Source organism: Camellia sinensis, chromosome 3, assembly GCF_055761805.1.
Source record: "Camellia sinensis isolate YWXY chromosome 3, ASM5576180v1, whole genome shotgun sequence".
NCBI lineage: Eukaryota > Viridiplantae > Streptophyta > Magnoliopsida > Ericales > Theaceae > Camellia > Camellia sinensis.
In genome coordinates, this window is record NC_138963.1 from 85,700,104 (window position 1) to 85,718,764 (window position 18,661).

Genomic DNA, 18,661 nt, shown 5'->3' on the forward strand with positions numbered 1-18,661 from the left:
AATAATCAAACAAAAATAATTTTTTTTAGAAGCGTAAATCTTTATTTATTTTTTATTTTTTTTAAAAAATGCACTAAGAGCATTGTAATAAATGTTTAAAAGCGTGTAATTATTTAATTATTTTTAGGTATTAATGTACTTTTATTATCTTAATTTTGTCTTTAGCCAAAACGAACATAGCCTAAATGTGTTAATATAATTGTAGCAAACACATACAAATCCACTCAAAAGTCCATGAATTCAACACGAAATTTGAATTTAGCCTCTTAAAAACGCTTAAACACGAAAATTCATAGAAATTACAAAACTAATGAAAATCACATTATGTTTGAGATCTGTTTAACTTGTGTAGATATAAATTAAAATAATTACAATTGCAAAATAAACAATTGCAATTCTAAATTTGAATTTAATAAAGCTTCTATAATTCTTTAGAGATCAATTAAGGTTACATAATAGATTTGCAAGCTGTCAAAATATAAATAAATCAAAAAGAGATACAAAATCAAAATTCTAAATCACTGTGAGAAATTTAATAAATAAATAAAATAACAAGAACATGAACATGAAAAAGAAATGGCACTAAACGTGATAATGATCCAATTTAGTAAATTAAACATTTAAAAAAAAAAGTTCCTTTCTCGCATTAGAGAAATCCTTTTTAGGCACCGCTTGGGAAGAAGTTGGTTGGACTTTTTTGGCTATTTTAGCCACAAAAAAACAAAATAGGCTATTTTAGCCATAACAAACAAAACATCACATCCAACCCATAATCATTACACTCTTCTCTCACAAAAAAAGTCAAAAAAACTAAAAAGCCAAAAAACCCTTCCCAAACCAAACTTTTTAACCCAGGCCAAAATAACCAAAAAAGCCAAAAAGCCAACCCACTTCCCAAACGGAAGCTTACCAATCTTTTAAGTCACCAATCACTACTTTTGAGATGTGTTTTATTTTCCAACAATTCCCATCTTGTATGCCTGGATTTAACTTCGAAATTAATTCATCAGGCATGTCAATCAGTTCAAGCCTTTTAAGATTTGATAGATGTTCAATGCCTGAGGGCAACTCTTCCAACAATTCACAATCCCAGATGCATAACTCGTTAAGTCGAGACATCGTACCTTCCTCCATTGTCAACCATCTCAATCCTTTTAATCTTTGAAGGACTAAATGCTTGAGTCTTTGAAATCTACCAGCCTTGAAACACAATCCCTCCCCCTCATATGCCTCATTAACAAGTGTGAGAAGAACCAGATTGGGCAAATCTTGAAGGGATTTCAGTGGATCATTTCTTAACTTGCTCCACAACAAACATAAGCGTGTGAGACTCTGAAGAGAAGTTATCCACTGCGGCAACTTCTCTAAACGTCCCTTCAAGTATAGTCGCTGAAGAAATTGAGGAGCTGGAGATAAAGATTGTAGATCAAGGATCTCATCCTCTTCTATTGAAGTTACATCTAATGAGTGAAGGTTGCTTAGCTTCTCAAGGGATGAGCACAAACCCACTCCATCTTCTTTTCTCAACTTCAAAATTCCCAACCTCCTTAATTGGGAGAGCCTTCCTATCTCTTCCACGATGGCACTACCGTTGACATGGTTTGCCTCTAAGCAGCACAACTTTTGTAAGGATTGTAGGTCTCCTATCTTAGATGGCGCCTCAAAGCCATGTTTGCTGTGAAATGGAACATAAATATGCTCAGTGTCGTCACGATATAACAAAAGATGGCGCAACTTTTGGAGCCTTACAATTTCAACGGGCAACTCCCTCACATGCGTGTTTTTAAGATCTAATGTCTCTAGGTTCCAAAGCAATCCAATCGACTTTGGAAGCACTTTCACATTTGTTCCTCTCAAGCTTAGATACTTTAGATGGAACAACTTGACCACATGGCCTGGAACTCTCTCCAAAGAAGCATTTCTCAAGTGTAGAACTTTTAACAACCTCAACCCACCATTGAACAACAGAGGCATGGAGGACTCAGACATGGGTTCATCTACCCCAAACATAAGTAAAGAACGTAGTTGAGAGAAACACTTACCTTGTTCTGGTATATCTGGTAAGGTATTATGAATAGATAGTCGTCGAGCTTTTTCAGGACACCTCATGCTTCTCTCTCTTGCTATCGTTAGAAAGTTATGATCTCTTGACTTTGAAAGAATAATTTCACGCAAAAGGTCATGTATACGACAACTTCTAATCCTTTCAAACGTGCGTCCTGCTACTTGAATCAAGCTTCTATTAAGAAGCTCATAGAGGTATGCCTCTGCAACTTCCTCTGGTGTCTTTCCAGATTCTTTAACTTCCACAAATCCTTCTGCCATCCACAATCGAATCGTGCTCATCCAATCGATCAAATGATCCTCTGGGAAACTACTCAAGTACAAGAGACAAGACTTGAGATAGTAAGGCAAATCATTGTAACTTAGCAACAATATTTTCTTCATATCACTGCCTTCAACTTCAGCACCAAGACTGCGATTCACCAACTCCCACTCATCTACTCTTCCGTGGTCCTTTGAAACCAACACCCCAGAAATCACCACAATCGCCAGTGGCAGGCCCTCACATCTTCGCAGGATACTTTTTGAAATTTCAATTAATTGTGGAGGGCAATCCTTCTCCTGAAATGTCTTCTTACAAAACAGAGTCCAAGACTCTTTTGGAGACAAAGCTTTCATTTTATAGATGTAACCATGGGATTCATTACAAGAAGTAGAAGCGACCTTACCGATACGTGTTGTGAGTAGCACACGGCTGCCACAGTTGCGGTTTGGCAATGCAATTTTGATCGCATCCCATGCATCTATGTTCCAAATATCATCGAGGACGATCATGTACCTGCTTTCTCGGAGGAATTCTTTGAGCACTGCTTTTAGCTTATTGTTGTCCATGGTTTCGAACCTCTGAGGGAGAGGTTGTCTGACTTCGTCAAAGAGTTGTTGAATCAAATCTTTTAGAAGCTCTTCAATCTTAAATGATTGAGAAACAGTGATCCAACCGTGGTTTTGAAAAAGTCTCTTCCCTTCTATGTCGTCATAAACTTTCTTGATGAGGGTGGTTTTACCCAAGCCACCCATTCCCACCACCGAAATCACTTTGAGTCGAGAATCAGCATCATCAAGGACCCAATCAATGAGTTGTTGTTTGGGATTGTCGATGCCAACGAGATCACCTTCTTCAAGTAGAAATGCATCACCTCTTCGATCATAACATCCGCCATCGTTTGCCACGTTGGAGCTTGAGGCTTGCTCTGAGGTACTGAATTTGTAACCATACCTCTGACGTCTCTGTGCAATATCGATGACTCTGGCTTTGATGTCCTGTATATCAGAAGCAATTTGACGACGAGCTTTCAGGTTCTTAATTTGATAATAGATCTTACAAACAGATCCATAGAATCCACGATGATGACGATGACGATGAGCAAAGCGAAGCATGAATTCATCAAGAACGTCGTCGGTGTCGTCAGCGACTTCTCTGACTTGGTTAACCCATGCTTGGATCTCTGGATCAGTGTCTTCAATTGCATCAGCAACCCTCAGGAAGGCACTCATGCTCTGAAGCTCGTCTCTGATGAACACGATTTCTCCCTTGACTCCACCCAACGATTTCAGCTCTTCTTCAATCAAGCTTCCAAGCTTTGCAAGCAAGAAGGCCACTGCACTTTGTGCCATTCTCTCTCTCTCTCTCTCTCTCTGTATTTTCTCTCGCACTGAAAAATAAAATTTGAAGGGACAAAGGAATGCTCTGAGTCAAGGGTAGGACACTATTTAATTCTTAAGTTCTAAAATAAAATAAAAATTTGAATATTTTATACAAATAAACAAAATTTACAATTATTTCTAGTGGTCTATATAACTGTTGGTTTGAGATTGGGAAAGTTTGAGGTTCAGGTCTGGTTTGGCATTATTTTAGTTCATTAGTCAAAAATTTATTAAATTAGTCAAAAAGTCAATAATTCATACTAAAAAATTAAAGATTCTCTTTTCTCTCTACTTTTTGCACATCTTTTCGTAATTAGCCAAAAAGTCATCCCAAACATACAAATTTTTTTACCTACCTTTTTAGCCAAATAACCAAAAAATTACTAAATTAGCCTGTTCCCAAACGAGGCCTCAATATTTGAATCGATTGGGGGAATGCGATTTTTTTGTAATTTAATTTATTAATCGATTAGCATTTTATTGTGCACAAAAAAATAAAAATAAAAATATTTATTAATGTGATTTATAATTAAAAAAATTTATGACAACATCATTTTAGACATAAATTTTTTATATAAAACTTATTTTTGTAAATTGCTTTTCAAGAAAATATTGAAAAATGAAAACATGGAAGGGAAGAAATCAAAATAAAACGAAGCAAAATAATTGTGATTGATGGATCAAAATCGTACTACACGTGATTGGTCGGAGGCTTTATTGCACTGAACTGTTCCAATGGAGAAAGTGAAAGTTGTGGTGGGAAAACAAAGGTGAAAAGGAGAAACTGGAGGGAAAAAACAAAAAGAAAGAAAGTGGGAAACCACAAAGAAAGATTCCATCGGTTAAAAAAAAATAAAGAAAGATTTCACGGTCTTTAATAATGTATTAATTATTGATTTGTTAATTTTTTTTTTTTTTTATATGTCTGAGACTAATATAAATAACGGTTTTGGTTGGTAGCTCGAAATTTAGGGGCCCGAATGCCCCTAAATTTCCATATAAGGCAACAAAAAAAAAACAAGGCAAAAAAAAAAAAGAAAAAAAAAATAAATTTATCCAGAAAAGGAAATTAGGGCCATTAAGACTACTGTTTTTAGGGCCACAATTCATTTTCTTATAAATAATTCTGATTATTTTAAGAATTATGAAATGATGTTTTGTGGCGCTGTCTGCCATTACTGTTCGAAGAAAAGACAAAGCAAAAGTTGTTACTCCTCTGCCCTATTATTTTTTTCACTTTTTCATTTTGATTTGTCTTGAAAAGGCCGTTCATTGTTTATTTTAAAATATTAAAAGGCTAATTTGAGAATATGATTAAAATTTAAAATTTCTTTTCTGATGTACTTAAAAAAAAAAAGGGTTAAAATTTGATTTTTAATTTAGTTTGGGTTATATTATTTTTTTATTTTTTTACATATTTTTTTAAAAAAAAATTTAAAAGTTTTAACCAACTTTCCAAAATAACCGTAAACAAGGGTAAAAAGTCAACCTTTTAGCTTTTTTAGTTTAAAAAAAAAAAAGGCAACTTTTTTACAGAAAACAATCTAATTTTTTGTCAAAAAAGTCACCAAAAAGTCAAAAAGTCAAAAAATTAACTTTTTATCAACTTTTCAAAATACTACTAAGTAGCGTTTGATTTACTTTTCAAATCATGATTTTATTTTTAAATTATAATTTGGATGAAACATGTTAATCAAATATATTTTAAAATATAACTTAAAATTACTTTTAAAATTTCTCTCTTCTCTATTTTATTATTATTATTATTATTATTAATCAATCAATCACTTTTTCTCCTTCGTCTCTTCTCTCTCCCCTCATATTCTCTCATATTCTATACATTAATCAATATAAAAAAAAATTACAAATCATCTCAAAATTATTTTCAAAACTCATAAACAAACAAATTTTCTTTTTCAAATTATATTTCAAAAATTCAAAATTCAAAACACAACCCCGCACTCAAATCATTATTCTAAAACTAAGCCAAACGGACTCTAAATTTTTTTAGATTTCTAAAATTATCCACTACAAATCATTATAAACTCATTTTAAATTCAAATAGAAAGGTAGTAGTGGTAAAAATATTTCAAAATTTGAATTAAACATAATGATTGCATATCTCTTTAATAAGTTGGATTTCCTAAAATGGACAAACAAATTGGGACATAGGGTAAAATTAACTGAAGGTTTAGTCCGGTAGATGAGACTTGACACTTAAGATTTGAAAGTTTGTTCCCTTTAAGGCCTCAGACTCAATTCTTTCTATCAGTAAAATTCTTGCAGTTGTGAACCGTAGGTAGGTGTGTAAAAATGGAAAATGGCTCGTGGCCCGTGGGTAGCCTGAGCCCGACCTAGCCCGAGACCCTGGGCCTGAGCTTGGGCCGTCATTTTGAAGCCTGGCCCAACTCATGGCCCGGCCCATCAGCCTGCTCAAGGCCTGTCCCATCAGCTTGCTCAAGGTTCACTCAAAGCCTACCCTAAGGCCCAATCCACCCAAAGCCTAATGTCATTTTTAGTGAAAAATAATAAAATTTTAGTGAAAAAAATTATTTAAAAAAAAAAAATTGTTTAGGCCTGCCTAAGCCTTGCCCAAGCCAGAGCCTAGGCTGAGGCCCATCGGCCTGGCCCGCCCAAGGCCTGAATACTTCCTGGGCTTGACCTGGGCCTAATTTTTTTACTCGTGGTCCGGCCCAAATTTTGCTGGAGCTCGCGAGGCCCGATATGGGCCGGGCCTGGCCAAATTTACATCCCTGATCGTAGGAAATAAATCTATTTTGGAAAGTTTTTTTGGACTGTAGAGACTTAATGTGGTGCGCAAACTGGCCAGGAGTTGTTAGTGAAATGAGAGCCATAGGGACTTAATTTGGTGCGCGTAAGTTAGCAAAACTATTGTGGTTACCGACGCGGGGAATAAATTTATTTTAAAAGACTTGTTCAGATTGTAAGAGCATCAGCAATGAATCCATTTTAAAAATTTAGCTAGTGAAACTCTTATTTTGAACTCCAATGGTGCTATTAATGGGCTGACCAGTGCAACACATTAGTGTTAGATGTTAATGGGTTGGCCACAGTTAACAAATGGTTTGGCCAGTCCAGATCGAGAGAGGGAGAGAAAGAGGGAGGGAGGAGAGAAAGAGAGGGAGATAGTGCAGTGGGTGGGGTCCATTGCATTTTTAAATTATTATTTTTTTTTATTTATTGTTTATATATATATTCTTAACACACACATTAACACATCTATTGTATCACCATTCACTCATTAAATTAATAAACTCTTAACACATATTTTTTAGTATTATTTTTATCACTTTTCATCCTATGACACAATTTAACACACATTTTTAGTCACTCTATTGTGAATGCTTTAAAGACTTAATTTAGTAGGTGCAAACTAATTCAAGATATTCTGTCAAAAGCCTAAAAAAAAAGAAGAAAAAGTTATTAGAAAAATGAGAAACAACAATGTCAGGACCTATGTATAAAAATATAAAACAGCAATGATTGAGGGTCACAATTTTTGTGGCTCAAATGGCTCGAAATTGCTAAAACGACGTCGTTTTGAGTACAAAACAATTTCAAAATTGCCAAAACGACATCGTTTTGGTAATTTTGAGCCATTTGAGCCACAAAAATTGTGGCCCTCAAACATTTTCCAATATCATAAAATAAAAAAAAAAACATAAAGTTTGTTGCTAGTAAAATGAGAAATAGTAATGCCATGTCATTAGTAATTTATTTGATTCATAAATTTAGACGACGATTAAAAAGAAAAAAAGGAAAAAAAAATGTATAAATCAGACACAATATAAGGCCCCGTTTGTTTGGCGTTAAATAGAAGGGAAAGAATTAGGATGGAGGTGAGATTATTTAGTGTTGTGTTTGTTTGTAGAGTTGGGGAGGGGATTAGGATGGAAGATGTGATATAGATGGAGATTGGAAGGGGGATTGAGATAGAGGAGGTGGAGATGGTATTAGAAAAATAATGGGGGGACTAGAAATTTTTTTATTTTTTATATATTTGAATTTTTTTTTAAATATTAATGTTTAATTTTTTATATTTTTTTATTTATTTTATTATTTTATATAAAAATAATTTAACAATTCCTACACTAATAACTATCATCAAAACAAACACAATTTTACTTAATTCTCTTATTATGAATTCCCTCACTATAAATCTCTCTATTCTACCTTTGAAAACAAACGAAACCTAAAAGAAATGGGAACTCCAGACCAACCATCTACGATGTTCGTGGAACATTGGTGGTGAGAGTGCAAATTTGTTTGCAATGCACACCACCTCATTGGTTTATTTTAAATTTTCAGTGGAACTACCTCACTAATTCAATCAATAACCCAGTGTATAAACAAATCTTCTCTAGTGACGGTGAATGTGGATCCTATGATTAGCATATATAAATAAAAATCGAGAGAACTCATAATAAAATAAAAATATTTTACTGTTTTTGGTACATTTATTTTTTGAAATAGTTCAGTGTAATAAAGCCTCCGACCCCCAATGGGGTACTGGGGGGTCACGTGTGATTGGTCAAAAAAAAAATTATTTATTTATTTTTTTTTTTCAGCCAATGACGTTGTGACACGTCACTGGGGGTGTCAATGGAAGTCACCTCACTGGGGATCGGAAGCACGACTCTAGTTCAGTGCAAGGGGGAAGAAGGCACGGCGTCATTTCTCTATAAAGTGGGTTCTGAAAGTTGTTCAAACATGATTATTATAGCAACAAATAGAGTTTTAAATGAGTCCGACTCATTTAAAATATATTTAAGTTTGATTTGTTTATTATGATATTTGGTAACGTATATGTTTATAAAAAAATTAAAAATTAGTTTTAATTTATTTTTAAAAAATTAAAAATTAAAAATACATTTATTTTGAACAAAATATTTTAAAAAAATTTAAATAAAAAGACAAACAATGGTTCCGTGGTTCGAACCCACAAGGGAGAGAGAGAGAATGGAGCAAACAATGTTGCTACAGCTTAAAGGTCTTCCGCGTTCTTTCTGTATTGCTTCCGCATTTTTTTTTTAAAAATTTTAAACTTTTATAAACTCGTTTTTTTAATTTATAATTTTTAACTTATGTCAAGTTTGACATTCTCAAAAAAATTTAAAAAGTCAAAAAGTCACTATTCTATTTAAGTCATATCATCTTATTTAATTCACATCACCTCTCTATTACATCACTTCAAACTCAACCCATACCCAACTCATATTTCATAAAAAGTCAAAAAGTGCACTTATTTAGGACATCCCAAACAACCCCTTAGTTTTTAATTTGAGAGAGCTATTTATAAACTCAAAAATTTACCAAGCAAGTTTATATGATAATTTTTAAAATTTTTAAAATTATAAACTGAAAAAAAAATAGTTACTAAACAAACCCAAGTTTGAATTTGATTTTTAAACTTGTTTATTAATTGAGTCAAGATCGAGTAAGCTTAATTCAGCTTGACAAGGCTTATGAATATAAATATAACTCGTCTCACTTCGTTAGAACTCTGTCATGCTGCAAACAAAACAAGGGTGAGCTACCCGGTGGGTGGGTTTGCTGGAAAACTCCTTCAACGATCAAGTTAGCTTTTTGGAGAAGAGAGAATGTAGAGCACAGTAGAGAGAGAGAGAGAGAGAGTGTTGCTAAAAATTTCTTACCACCAACGTCTATATGAGCCTTCTTTTCTAAGCTGGCCATGCAGTCTCAGAGATTGTGAGTGTACTACCTCAGCTATCCTTCATTGGACAGGCGACTGTGCTCCCTTTTACATTTCTTACACATATAGAGACCAAAACTACCAAACAATATTTGTCGCCCCGCCAAACAATATTGACGGTTACCAAGAGTGGATTCTTCTCTTTTCGTTATTAGTCCACGTGGAAGTCCACGTGGAATACTCGACCGAGCTATTACTTGTGAAACATAAGCATTACTTTGATCACCTTGATGCCGAGCTGAATCCAGTCGGTCTCCTAGAGGAAGTGTGTTCGGTCAAAGCCTTAATGGCAGCACCTGGAACCGGCCAAGGGGGGCACGCCATTCGTTATCTTGGCCGCGTACCGCGGTCCCACAAACTACCTCTTTCTCAACGTCTATAGCCCGAATCGTTAATAGCTCGACTGCATTATGGTTATACTATCGCTCTTAGAACCGCGATGTTAGTAATAGCTCGGCCCACCGACGAGTGCTAGTTCGGTCCAATACAATATTCCGTATGGGTCCAGCTCGGCACAACACCACATCCCAGGTCACCTTAGACCGGCCTAGCATCATATTTCGTGTGGGCCTAGTTCGGCCAATACTCAATATAAGTTCCCCTCTCAATTGTCCCTTAATCCCATCCGTGCTGATCATGATTGGGATTACTTTTCCCAACCGAGCTATCGATTTTGGCTGGTTGTTGAGACTTGTGCCGGCTGTTCTGTCATCAATCAATCGCCCTTACTAACAACCTATCAGTCATCCTGACAACCCATCACATCTGTGACGCGTGGCGGTCCCCTGGTAGACCCGTACAACCCCCATAACTATCATCATGCTGCTAAAAATTTGAAAGATTGCTGCCTTTTGGGTTTTCCTCCATAAATAGGCGTTAAAACCCCCCTTAACTGTTTCACTATTCACTTCCTTCCTCAAGCCAAACCCTAGTCTTCTTAGAGTTCAATCGACGTCGTTGCTGCCGTTGCCTCGACTTGTGCAGTTCTTAGTGTTTTCCATCGTCGTGGGTACTGCAGTAGAGGTTGAGATCAATTGAACCTCGACTTGGCACCCAAATTTGTAAGTTTTCCTTGTCTTTCTTCCTTTGTAATTGATGTTCTCCGTGTTCTTCAAACTTTTCTTATTGGGATCTGTTGACATTCTACCGATATCCCTCTCGTGGGGATAAAACTGATAGATGCTAGTAGAAATTAGGCAAAACTAGAACCAAAAACAAAAATGGGGCCTCCGTGCCCCTCATCCCCCTCAGTTTTAGTATACAAACTTTGTATTTAGCATGGACAATGTAGATTCTGGAAAAAATCGAGCAAATATTTGACTTTTGATCCAGAAAATGCTTCAAACCAAACCAAGCCTTAAGTCCTATCAAATGGGGTCGGCTACATGAATCCATCAAATGGGGTTGTTACTAACTCCGCCGGTCCCAAGCCCGAGTTAAGGAGGAGGGTTATGTGTTACGTAGCCAACAACCAATATGTAAAAGAGCCGTTCGGATCCCTTATGAAAATGAATCCAGAAAATGCTTCAAATCGGGCTAAAACATGTTTGCGGTCCCTTCACATGATTTGGACCGTATTAGAAACCAGTAAGAGCTTTTAACCAAGATAAGCACCAAATATTTAGGATAAAGGCCTAGAACCAGCCCGACACTTCCACAACCGAGCTAGAACGGTAACCGAGTTAAGTTTGGAAACTTAGCAGAGACTATTTTATAGCTGAGCTAGGCATATTTTGATAATTGCGCACTTGATGCCGTGCTAACACTTGCACTTATTTTTTTAATAATGTAGAACGAACTAGGACCTACTAGGCACACCTCAGCTGTCACGACTCAAACCCGCCCCTATGGGTTTAGTACCGTAACCGGCCAGTAATTCGAGATTACCGAAGGCCTGTTTAAGAGTAAAACAGTAATACAGAGTATAAGGGCTGGCGGAAGCCAAAACAGTAATTAAAAGGTGTCTAATGAGCTGTGACAGTCTGTATGCAAAGAGACTTTTCATAACATGTTAACATTCGGAACAAAAACAGTATATACATACATCATTTACAGGCATTCAGGCTAGGGACCAAATCCCCGTCATAACAGTACAGTATAGTACAGGTACAGTTTATACAGTATGTACAGAATAGAGACAAAAAAGGGGGAAACTAAAACACCCCAAACAGCCTTGGCTCGGTCAGGCTTGGAACCTCTCTGTAAGGCACAGTGGTTGGCTTGACAAAAAGGGAGTTAACCCGACGCTCCTAACTCCGCTCCAGTGCCTAGACACCTACATATATATATATATATACAGTGAGCTAAAACCCAGTGAATAACATATACATAAAGAGGGTAAGAATGAATGTCCTTTCAGTATTTAAAACAGTCAGGTATAACAGTATATCAGTCATTCAGTCTGTGGCTCATATCTCATGCCATAACAGTCATTCAGAAACTATAATAGTCATATGTGGTACATCCATTAGCAAACAGTACGGTAGGTCTTAATAGACCGAACAGTCAGTTGATGGCCATCATATCAGTAAACAGTAGTGGTTCCAACATGGGAACCGACAGAGATCTCTGTAACAGTAACAGTAACAGTTCAGTAACAGTAAATTGCTATAGATGCCATGAATACAGTTCACAAATAGGACAAACATTCATTCAGTAAACAGTGTCATTTCATAAAGCAGTACAGTCATTTGTTCAGAAAATAATCTTAATTGAACATATCTTTGCAACACAGTTACTTACAGAGTTCTGGGCTACAGATAGGCTAGTGAGCATCCTCGGATGCCAACCCTACATAGTTATAGAATGAACACACACTAAGTTGCACGTTTGGAAAACAATAACTTAGTCCCTATCTTGACTTGGTGTGGTTCTAAAGCATTATCCTCATTAAGATGTCTTAAACTAGGCCTAAGAATACCTAGGATGGAATGAGGATGCAAAGATGCACTTTTAAACACTTTTCAAAATTTTCAGAAAACAGGAGTCTCGCTCGAGCGTGGCATTCTACGCTCGAGCAGACATGCAGACAAAGGAGCTCCGCTCGAGCGTTACTTCCTTCGCTCGAGCAGACTGTAAACTACAGTAAAAGTACTGGATGCACGAAAATCACGCTAGATGGGCGCTCGATCCACGCTCGAGCGTGAGACACAAGTCCTCGCTCGAGCGTAAACTCTCTCGCTCGAGCGGACTGTAAACATATGCAAAGTACTGGATACACGCATTTCACACTCGAGCATTACTTTCCCCGCTCGAGCGGACTGCATGAACTCAACGTGCTCGCTCAAGCGTGAAGTCCTACGCTCGAGCGTGGGTCCAAATCCTGGAAATTTCAGATTGAACCTCCAAGCTCAAATTCAACATTTTAAGCCTCAAATCCGATCCTCTTGGGCTAATTTTCTGGAAAACACTTCAAAACCCATAATATTACATGTTTCAAAGATTAATTTGAGGAATCAAAGCCCAAAGGTAGTTCAATTAAACACAATTTTTAAATAAACTTCAAGAACACGAATTATGTAACATGCAAGTGTTCTAATGAACTCAAAGCTTCTAATACATGCTCCAAAGAGCCAATTCTTTCAAAAACAAGATGAATTCATGGACCGAAGCCAGATTATGGACATGCATGTGAGGATTTCCATGAGATCAACCTTAGAACTCAACAATGTAAACATGCATGCATGAATTCCTAGTCAATTCAACCTATTAAGCTAATTCATGCCTCAACTCTACAATATATCATGAACCATGCAAGAACTAACTTAAATACAAGCTTAAGAAGATGGTTCCTCTACCTTATGCCTTGAATTCAAGATGCGGAAGCTCAATCATGCAAATTAACCTTCAATTCTTCTAGTTTCCAAGCCAATTCTAGATGAAATCAAGCTTTTCCTCCCATCTCTCTCTCTCTAGTCAGTTTTGTCTCAAGGAATGGATGAGGAAGAGATATGAATTAAGTCTCAAATGTTTTATGAGGTGGCCCACTAACATGGCATTTTGGCAAATAAGTCCAACTAATGCAATACAACATTGTTTAATCTAATTTAATCATACCAAATGAAGTTCCAATTAAATTTACCATAAAAACATATAAATTCTAACTAGCATAAGCCATTAATCAATTTCGGATTCGGCCGCCGATAAGGCCTTCAATTTGCAATTTAAACATAAACATATGAACAGATCATTTAACAATCAAACAGATAGACATGCATTTAAACTAACACACTCAATCAATTAGCTCAGAATTTCAATCAATTCAATTACTTATCATGATCAGTCTCAATTTAGCAATAATCAGTGGGGTTATCAGTAAACAGTAGTGAGGGTTATCACATCAGTCTTGTAAACTGGTGATGCTCATAGACTAAGCAGCTATCCACCAAGTAATAAGTTAGATTTAGTGAACAAAATAAAACTGGGATAAATGGGCAAGTACTGTTTTATGGTAAGCTTCCCTGGGCCATAGCTAAGTTTCGCAGGGAGTTTGGCATCTCGGATGTCGTCCAAATTGAGCTAGCTAAGAAGGGAGATACGCCATGGGGTAGATTGGACGCCTGTCTCTTCGCCGTCGTGTCCATAGTCGAAAGCGGCCTCCGCTTCCCGGTCCAGCCTCTAGTCTACAAGTTTTTGAGGTAGATTAGGTTATGTCCAACCCAAGTGTCCAACAACACTTAAAAAATAATAAATGTCGTGGTCGCGCTCAACCGTATCCTCAATTTGAACCTCGGCCTTGCCGAGATATTCCATCAATACACACTTAGCAAGAATAAGAGAGGTTTTTGCTGGTACTTGAAGGTTAGAAAAGGCCGAGCAAAACTTATAGAGAGTAATCCAGACAAAGAATTAAACAACGATGATTTTCTATGGGTGTCTGGCAATTACGAAGACACTGAGGCGTCCATACCAGGCTGATACATATGCAAAAATTTTGGGAGCGCTGGTAAGCAACATAGCACGGTTTAAATTTTTGTATTTGACTGTCTTTGCCGATCTAACACTTGGAATTTTATACAGATTACACACTCTTGGAAGAGGATTATTCTCAAGCCAATCATGAGGCTATTAGAGTTGCTCTGTGGTATCCGACCAAGGAATGAGAGTGCCACAAGCTGCTCGGATACAAACAGAGCTACCAGTATAGTGCACCTCGCAAAAGCAGGGTTACCAACTTCTTGCGTAAGACCTCACCTCAGCCAGACCCAACTCTTCCGCTTGTCCCTTTGACCGCCGAGCAAGAGATGGCTAAAATCTGCACTATTAAATCTATGATAACTAGCGGGCCGAGTGAATCTTAGTCGGCAGAAATGGCATGAGGCCAGTCTTCCGAGCAAACCGCATAAGAATTTGGCCTAGTGTTGGCTCTGGCCAGCGAACAAGGTGCTGGTCGGTCGAAGAAGAAGTTGAGGCGAACGTCGACCGAGTAGCATTTGGTCGACAAAGATTCAATTGAGCTTCCTTCTGCCGATCTAGGGGAACAGACTGAACAACCCTTGGCTGAGCAGTCCATTCACTCCACTGACCCTTTAGTTTGGTCACTTGAGTTGAAATATAAAGGCCGAGCAGTGACCACGTCCGATTCTATCTACACTGACAAGGACTATTTGTTTGGTTTCAACATGACCAAGGGTTTGCTCCTTCCAACAGACATGAAGAAGCATAAGGAACTGTCCAACATGAAGGTCCTTAGGTCGGCTGCAAAGTCTATTGTTCGGCTAAGTAAGTGAGCCTCTTTGTCACCATGTTATTGCTCGGTTCGACATATTAACTTCTTCTTCATTGCAGGCCATGCAGAAAAACTACCTTGCCTACGAACACATGATCTCTGTGCAGCAAAGTCTGCAGGAGGCTATAGCCGACAACAAGGCCAAAACGACTGAGTTGGAGAAACTAATGGCTTCCCATGATACAGTGATAGCCGAACGGGATCAGTTGGACGAGAAACTTTTGAAGGCCGAGGAGGATAAGCAAAAGGCTGTGCAAGCCAAAAATGAGAGGTATCTTGCCAAGCTACGCAAGCTTCACGCTGCTCATACGGCTGAGTTGAAGAAGCAAGTCGACGATGTGGAAGATAGCGGCTATGCCGAAGGAGAGAAAGTTTATGAACGGTAGGAGGAGGGAACAAAGGACATCTTTTTCCAGTGCAGCTGGAAAGCTGCCATAGAGAAACTTGGCCATGGGCCAAACTCTGACTTCTTTAAGAATCTCCACTTGACTTCATTCTGTCGCATATGCAAGCCTACGCCGTAGCTGTATGGCAGAAGTTGATTGAGGTGACGGCAACTAGCGCGGCTGAGGCAACACTCCCCTCACCGACCAATGTGATTCCCCAACCGGTCATTGCGGAAGAAGAATCCCCAAGCAGTGACCAAGCTGAGTTAAGAGCCGATCTGGGCATCGGCACGGAAGAAGAAACGGCGCTGAATACGACTGATGAGGACTTAGCCGATCAAGAGGAAACTGTAAACATAGATTAGGGCATAGTTAGGCTCTTTTGTATTTTCCTTTTGCTCTATTTGTTTTCTTTGTAACCAGGCTACGAGCCCCATTTTTGTAATCGAACTGGATTATGAATGACAAACTTTTCAGCTTCTTTTTGCTTGCATCATGCATGTGTCGTCTTCAATTTTACTGCTTTGTCTGAATGATTGCAACGCTATCTTTTATTGTCACCGATATAAAACTGCTCACTTCAACTCTTTTGCGTGTTAATTTTCCATAGTGTTGAGATGAAAATCACTCGCTGGACCCAAATGTGAAGTACACTTTGTCATTCCAAGCTAATTTCTGCTTGGATAAGACAATACAAAGTTGGGGAAGCACAACTTTCTCCCCGTGCAAAAATTAGCACGGTTAGGGTCTTTACTACTGCAAAGAACCCTAACTCTCCTCCAGCGAGCAAAATCAACTCGGTTAGAGAGGCAAAAAAGCAGCTTTGTTTTTAATTACATCAACTATCTCCCCAGTGAGCAAATCCAGCTCGGGGTAATGGGCAAAATCAACTCGGTTAATGAAGAAAAAAATCATCTTTTAAATTACATCAGTTTTCTCCCCGTTGAGCAAAATTAGCTCGGGGTAACGAGCAAAGTCAGCTTGGTTTCAAATCATAAGTTAGGTAGAACACCAACTTTCGTCCAAGCGAGCAAAAGCAGCTCGGGAGGACGAGCAAAATCAACTCAGGGGTGACGAGCAAAAACAGCTCGGGTTTCGTTGCCAAAATTGGGAATAGCACCAATTTTCCCGTTTGGTGAGCGAGATCAGCTTGAGAAAGGATAAGTGAAGTCAGCTCGGTACCAATGATGACAATAGGGGATAACACCAACCATTTGTACGGTGGTAAAAGTCAGCTCGAGGTGAGCAAAATCAACTCGATTTTCTGTCCTAAGCTGGTCATAACACGAACTTTTTGCATGGTGCATCGTCTCAACTGAGGGTAAATTGCCCCTATTACCCAGTAACTTAATGTAACACTTAAAGGGAAGAAGAATAAACATAATCGCACAACACAAAGAGAAATAAAAGGGCTCTTTCCATTGCTCATCAAACTTTACATACAACACCAAATGCCAAGTGTGATTAAAAAAGAAGAAGAATTACATTTTAGAAGTAAAACTGTTTGAGGTTAGCCGTATTCCATGGTCTTGGAATAGCGTTGTTGTCTAATTCTTCTAAATGGTGTACCCTTTTGCCAGCAAGGCCAGTTATTTTGTATGGCCCTTCCCAATTTGCGCCCAATTTTCCTTCTCCAAGGACCAGAGTGTTGTCCATTACTTTCTTCAAGACCTAGTCTCTAACTTTGAATAATCGTGGATGCATGGTCTTGTTGTATTTCTTGGAGAGCTCTTGTTGATAGGTTGCAATGTGAATTAGCGTCTTTTCTCTTCTTTCTTCAGTTAGGTCCAACTCTAGGGCGATAGCTTCACTATTTAAGTCGGGCTCAAAATTTCAGACTGGATGGTTGGTATGCCAATTTCTAAAGGTATGACGACCTCCATGCCATAAGCCAGGGCGAATGGAGTCTTCTCGGTAGAATGTCTTGGGGTAGTTCGGTATGCCCATAATACGTTGGGCATTTCTTCAGTCCACCTCTCTTTGGCCTTCTCCAACCGCTTCTTCAGACCATCCAAGATAGTTTTGTTAGAAGCTTCAGCTTGTCCATTGGACTGGGGATAGGCCGGTGTGGAATTGTAAAATTCAATCTTCAACTCTTCGCAAAATCCGCGACATAGTTTCCTATCAAACTACATCCTGTTATCTGAGATGAGGGCCTTTGGTACTCCGAAACGAGTGATGACATTCTGCCATACAAACGTCTTCACGTCTTTCTCTTTGATGGTTGCCAATGGCTTAGTTTCTACCCATTTGGTGAAGTAGTCAGTGGCAACGATAAAAAACTTGCGACTACTCGGAGCTGTTGGGAGTGGTCCAACAATATCCAATCCCCAAAGGGAAAAAGACCAAGGATTCGTCAAGGAGAGCAGCTCTCTAGCCGACTGATGAATCTGGTGTGCAAATTTCTGGCACTTCTCGCATTTGTGCACATATTTTTGCCCATCTACTTGCATGCACGACCACTAATAACCTTGGAAAATTGCTCGGTATGCCAGCAATCTGCCCCTGATGTGGCTTTCACACATGCCTTCGTGAATTTCAAAGAAGAAAATTTCAACCTTGCTGGGATGGACGCATAGCAGGTATGGCCCAGTAAAGGACCTTTTGTACAAGGCGCCAGATGAAAAGAGCCAAAACCGCTCTAACTTAGTCTTTATCTTGTTGGTTTCTTTATTTTCAACTGGCAGGACTCGATCTTTGAGGAAAGTGATGATGGGGTCCATCTAAGACGGCCCTAAGTCGGTGTAGAGGACTTCGGGCGCCTCAGGTTCTTCGATGCTAGGCCAGGGTAAGAACTCGATCATCAAAGGATTATGAAAGATGTTTTGCATGGATTCCAAATTGGCCAGTTCATCTGCTTGACTATTCTCTTCGAGGCTGATTTGTTCCAGTCGAATTGTGACAAACTTTTTGATTTCGGCGTGTACCAGTGCTTGATACTTGGCCATCCTCTCATCCTTAGCCTCGTATTCACCAGAGATTTAGTTGATGACAAGTTTGGAATCGTTGAATACCATAAGTGCGGTTTCCTTTATCCGTAGGGCACTTTTTAGGCTGGCTAGGAAGGCTTCATATTCAGCCTCATTGTTGGACACTGAAAATCTA

At 38.3% G+C, this 18,661-nt stretch overlaps 1 protein-coding gene across 1 annotated transcript; it reads right to left on the bottom strand.

Annotated features, from left to right (window-relative positions):
- Positions 1–402: 402 nt before the first annotated feature.
- LOC114297666 (disease resistance protein RPM1) lies at positions 403–3,848 on the bottom strand. Its single transcript, XM_028242131.2, has one exon. It carries the CDS (start codon positions 3,676–3,678, stop codon positions 907–909), a length of 2,772 nt encoding a protein of 923 aa, XP_028097932.2. The 5' UTR covers positions 3,679–3,848; the 3' UTR covers positions 403–906.
- Between the last annotated feature and the right edge of the window lie 14,813 nt (positions 3,849–18,661).

Coding starts and splice junctions, on each gene's coding strand:
- LOC114297666 (XM_028242131.2), bottom strand. CDS start 3,678: ATGGCACAAAGTGCAGTGGCCTTCTTGCTTGCAAAGCTTGGAAGCTTG.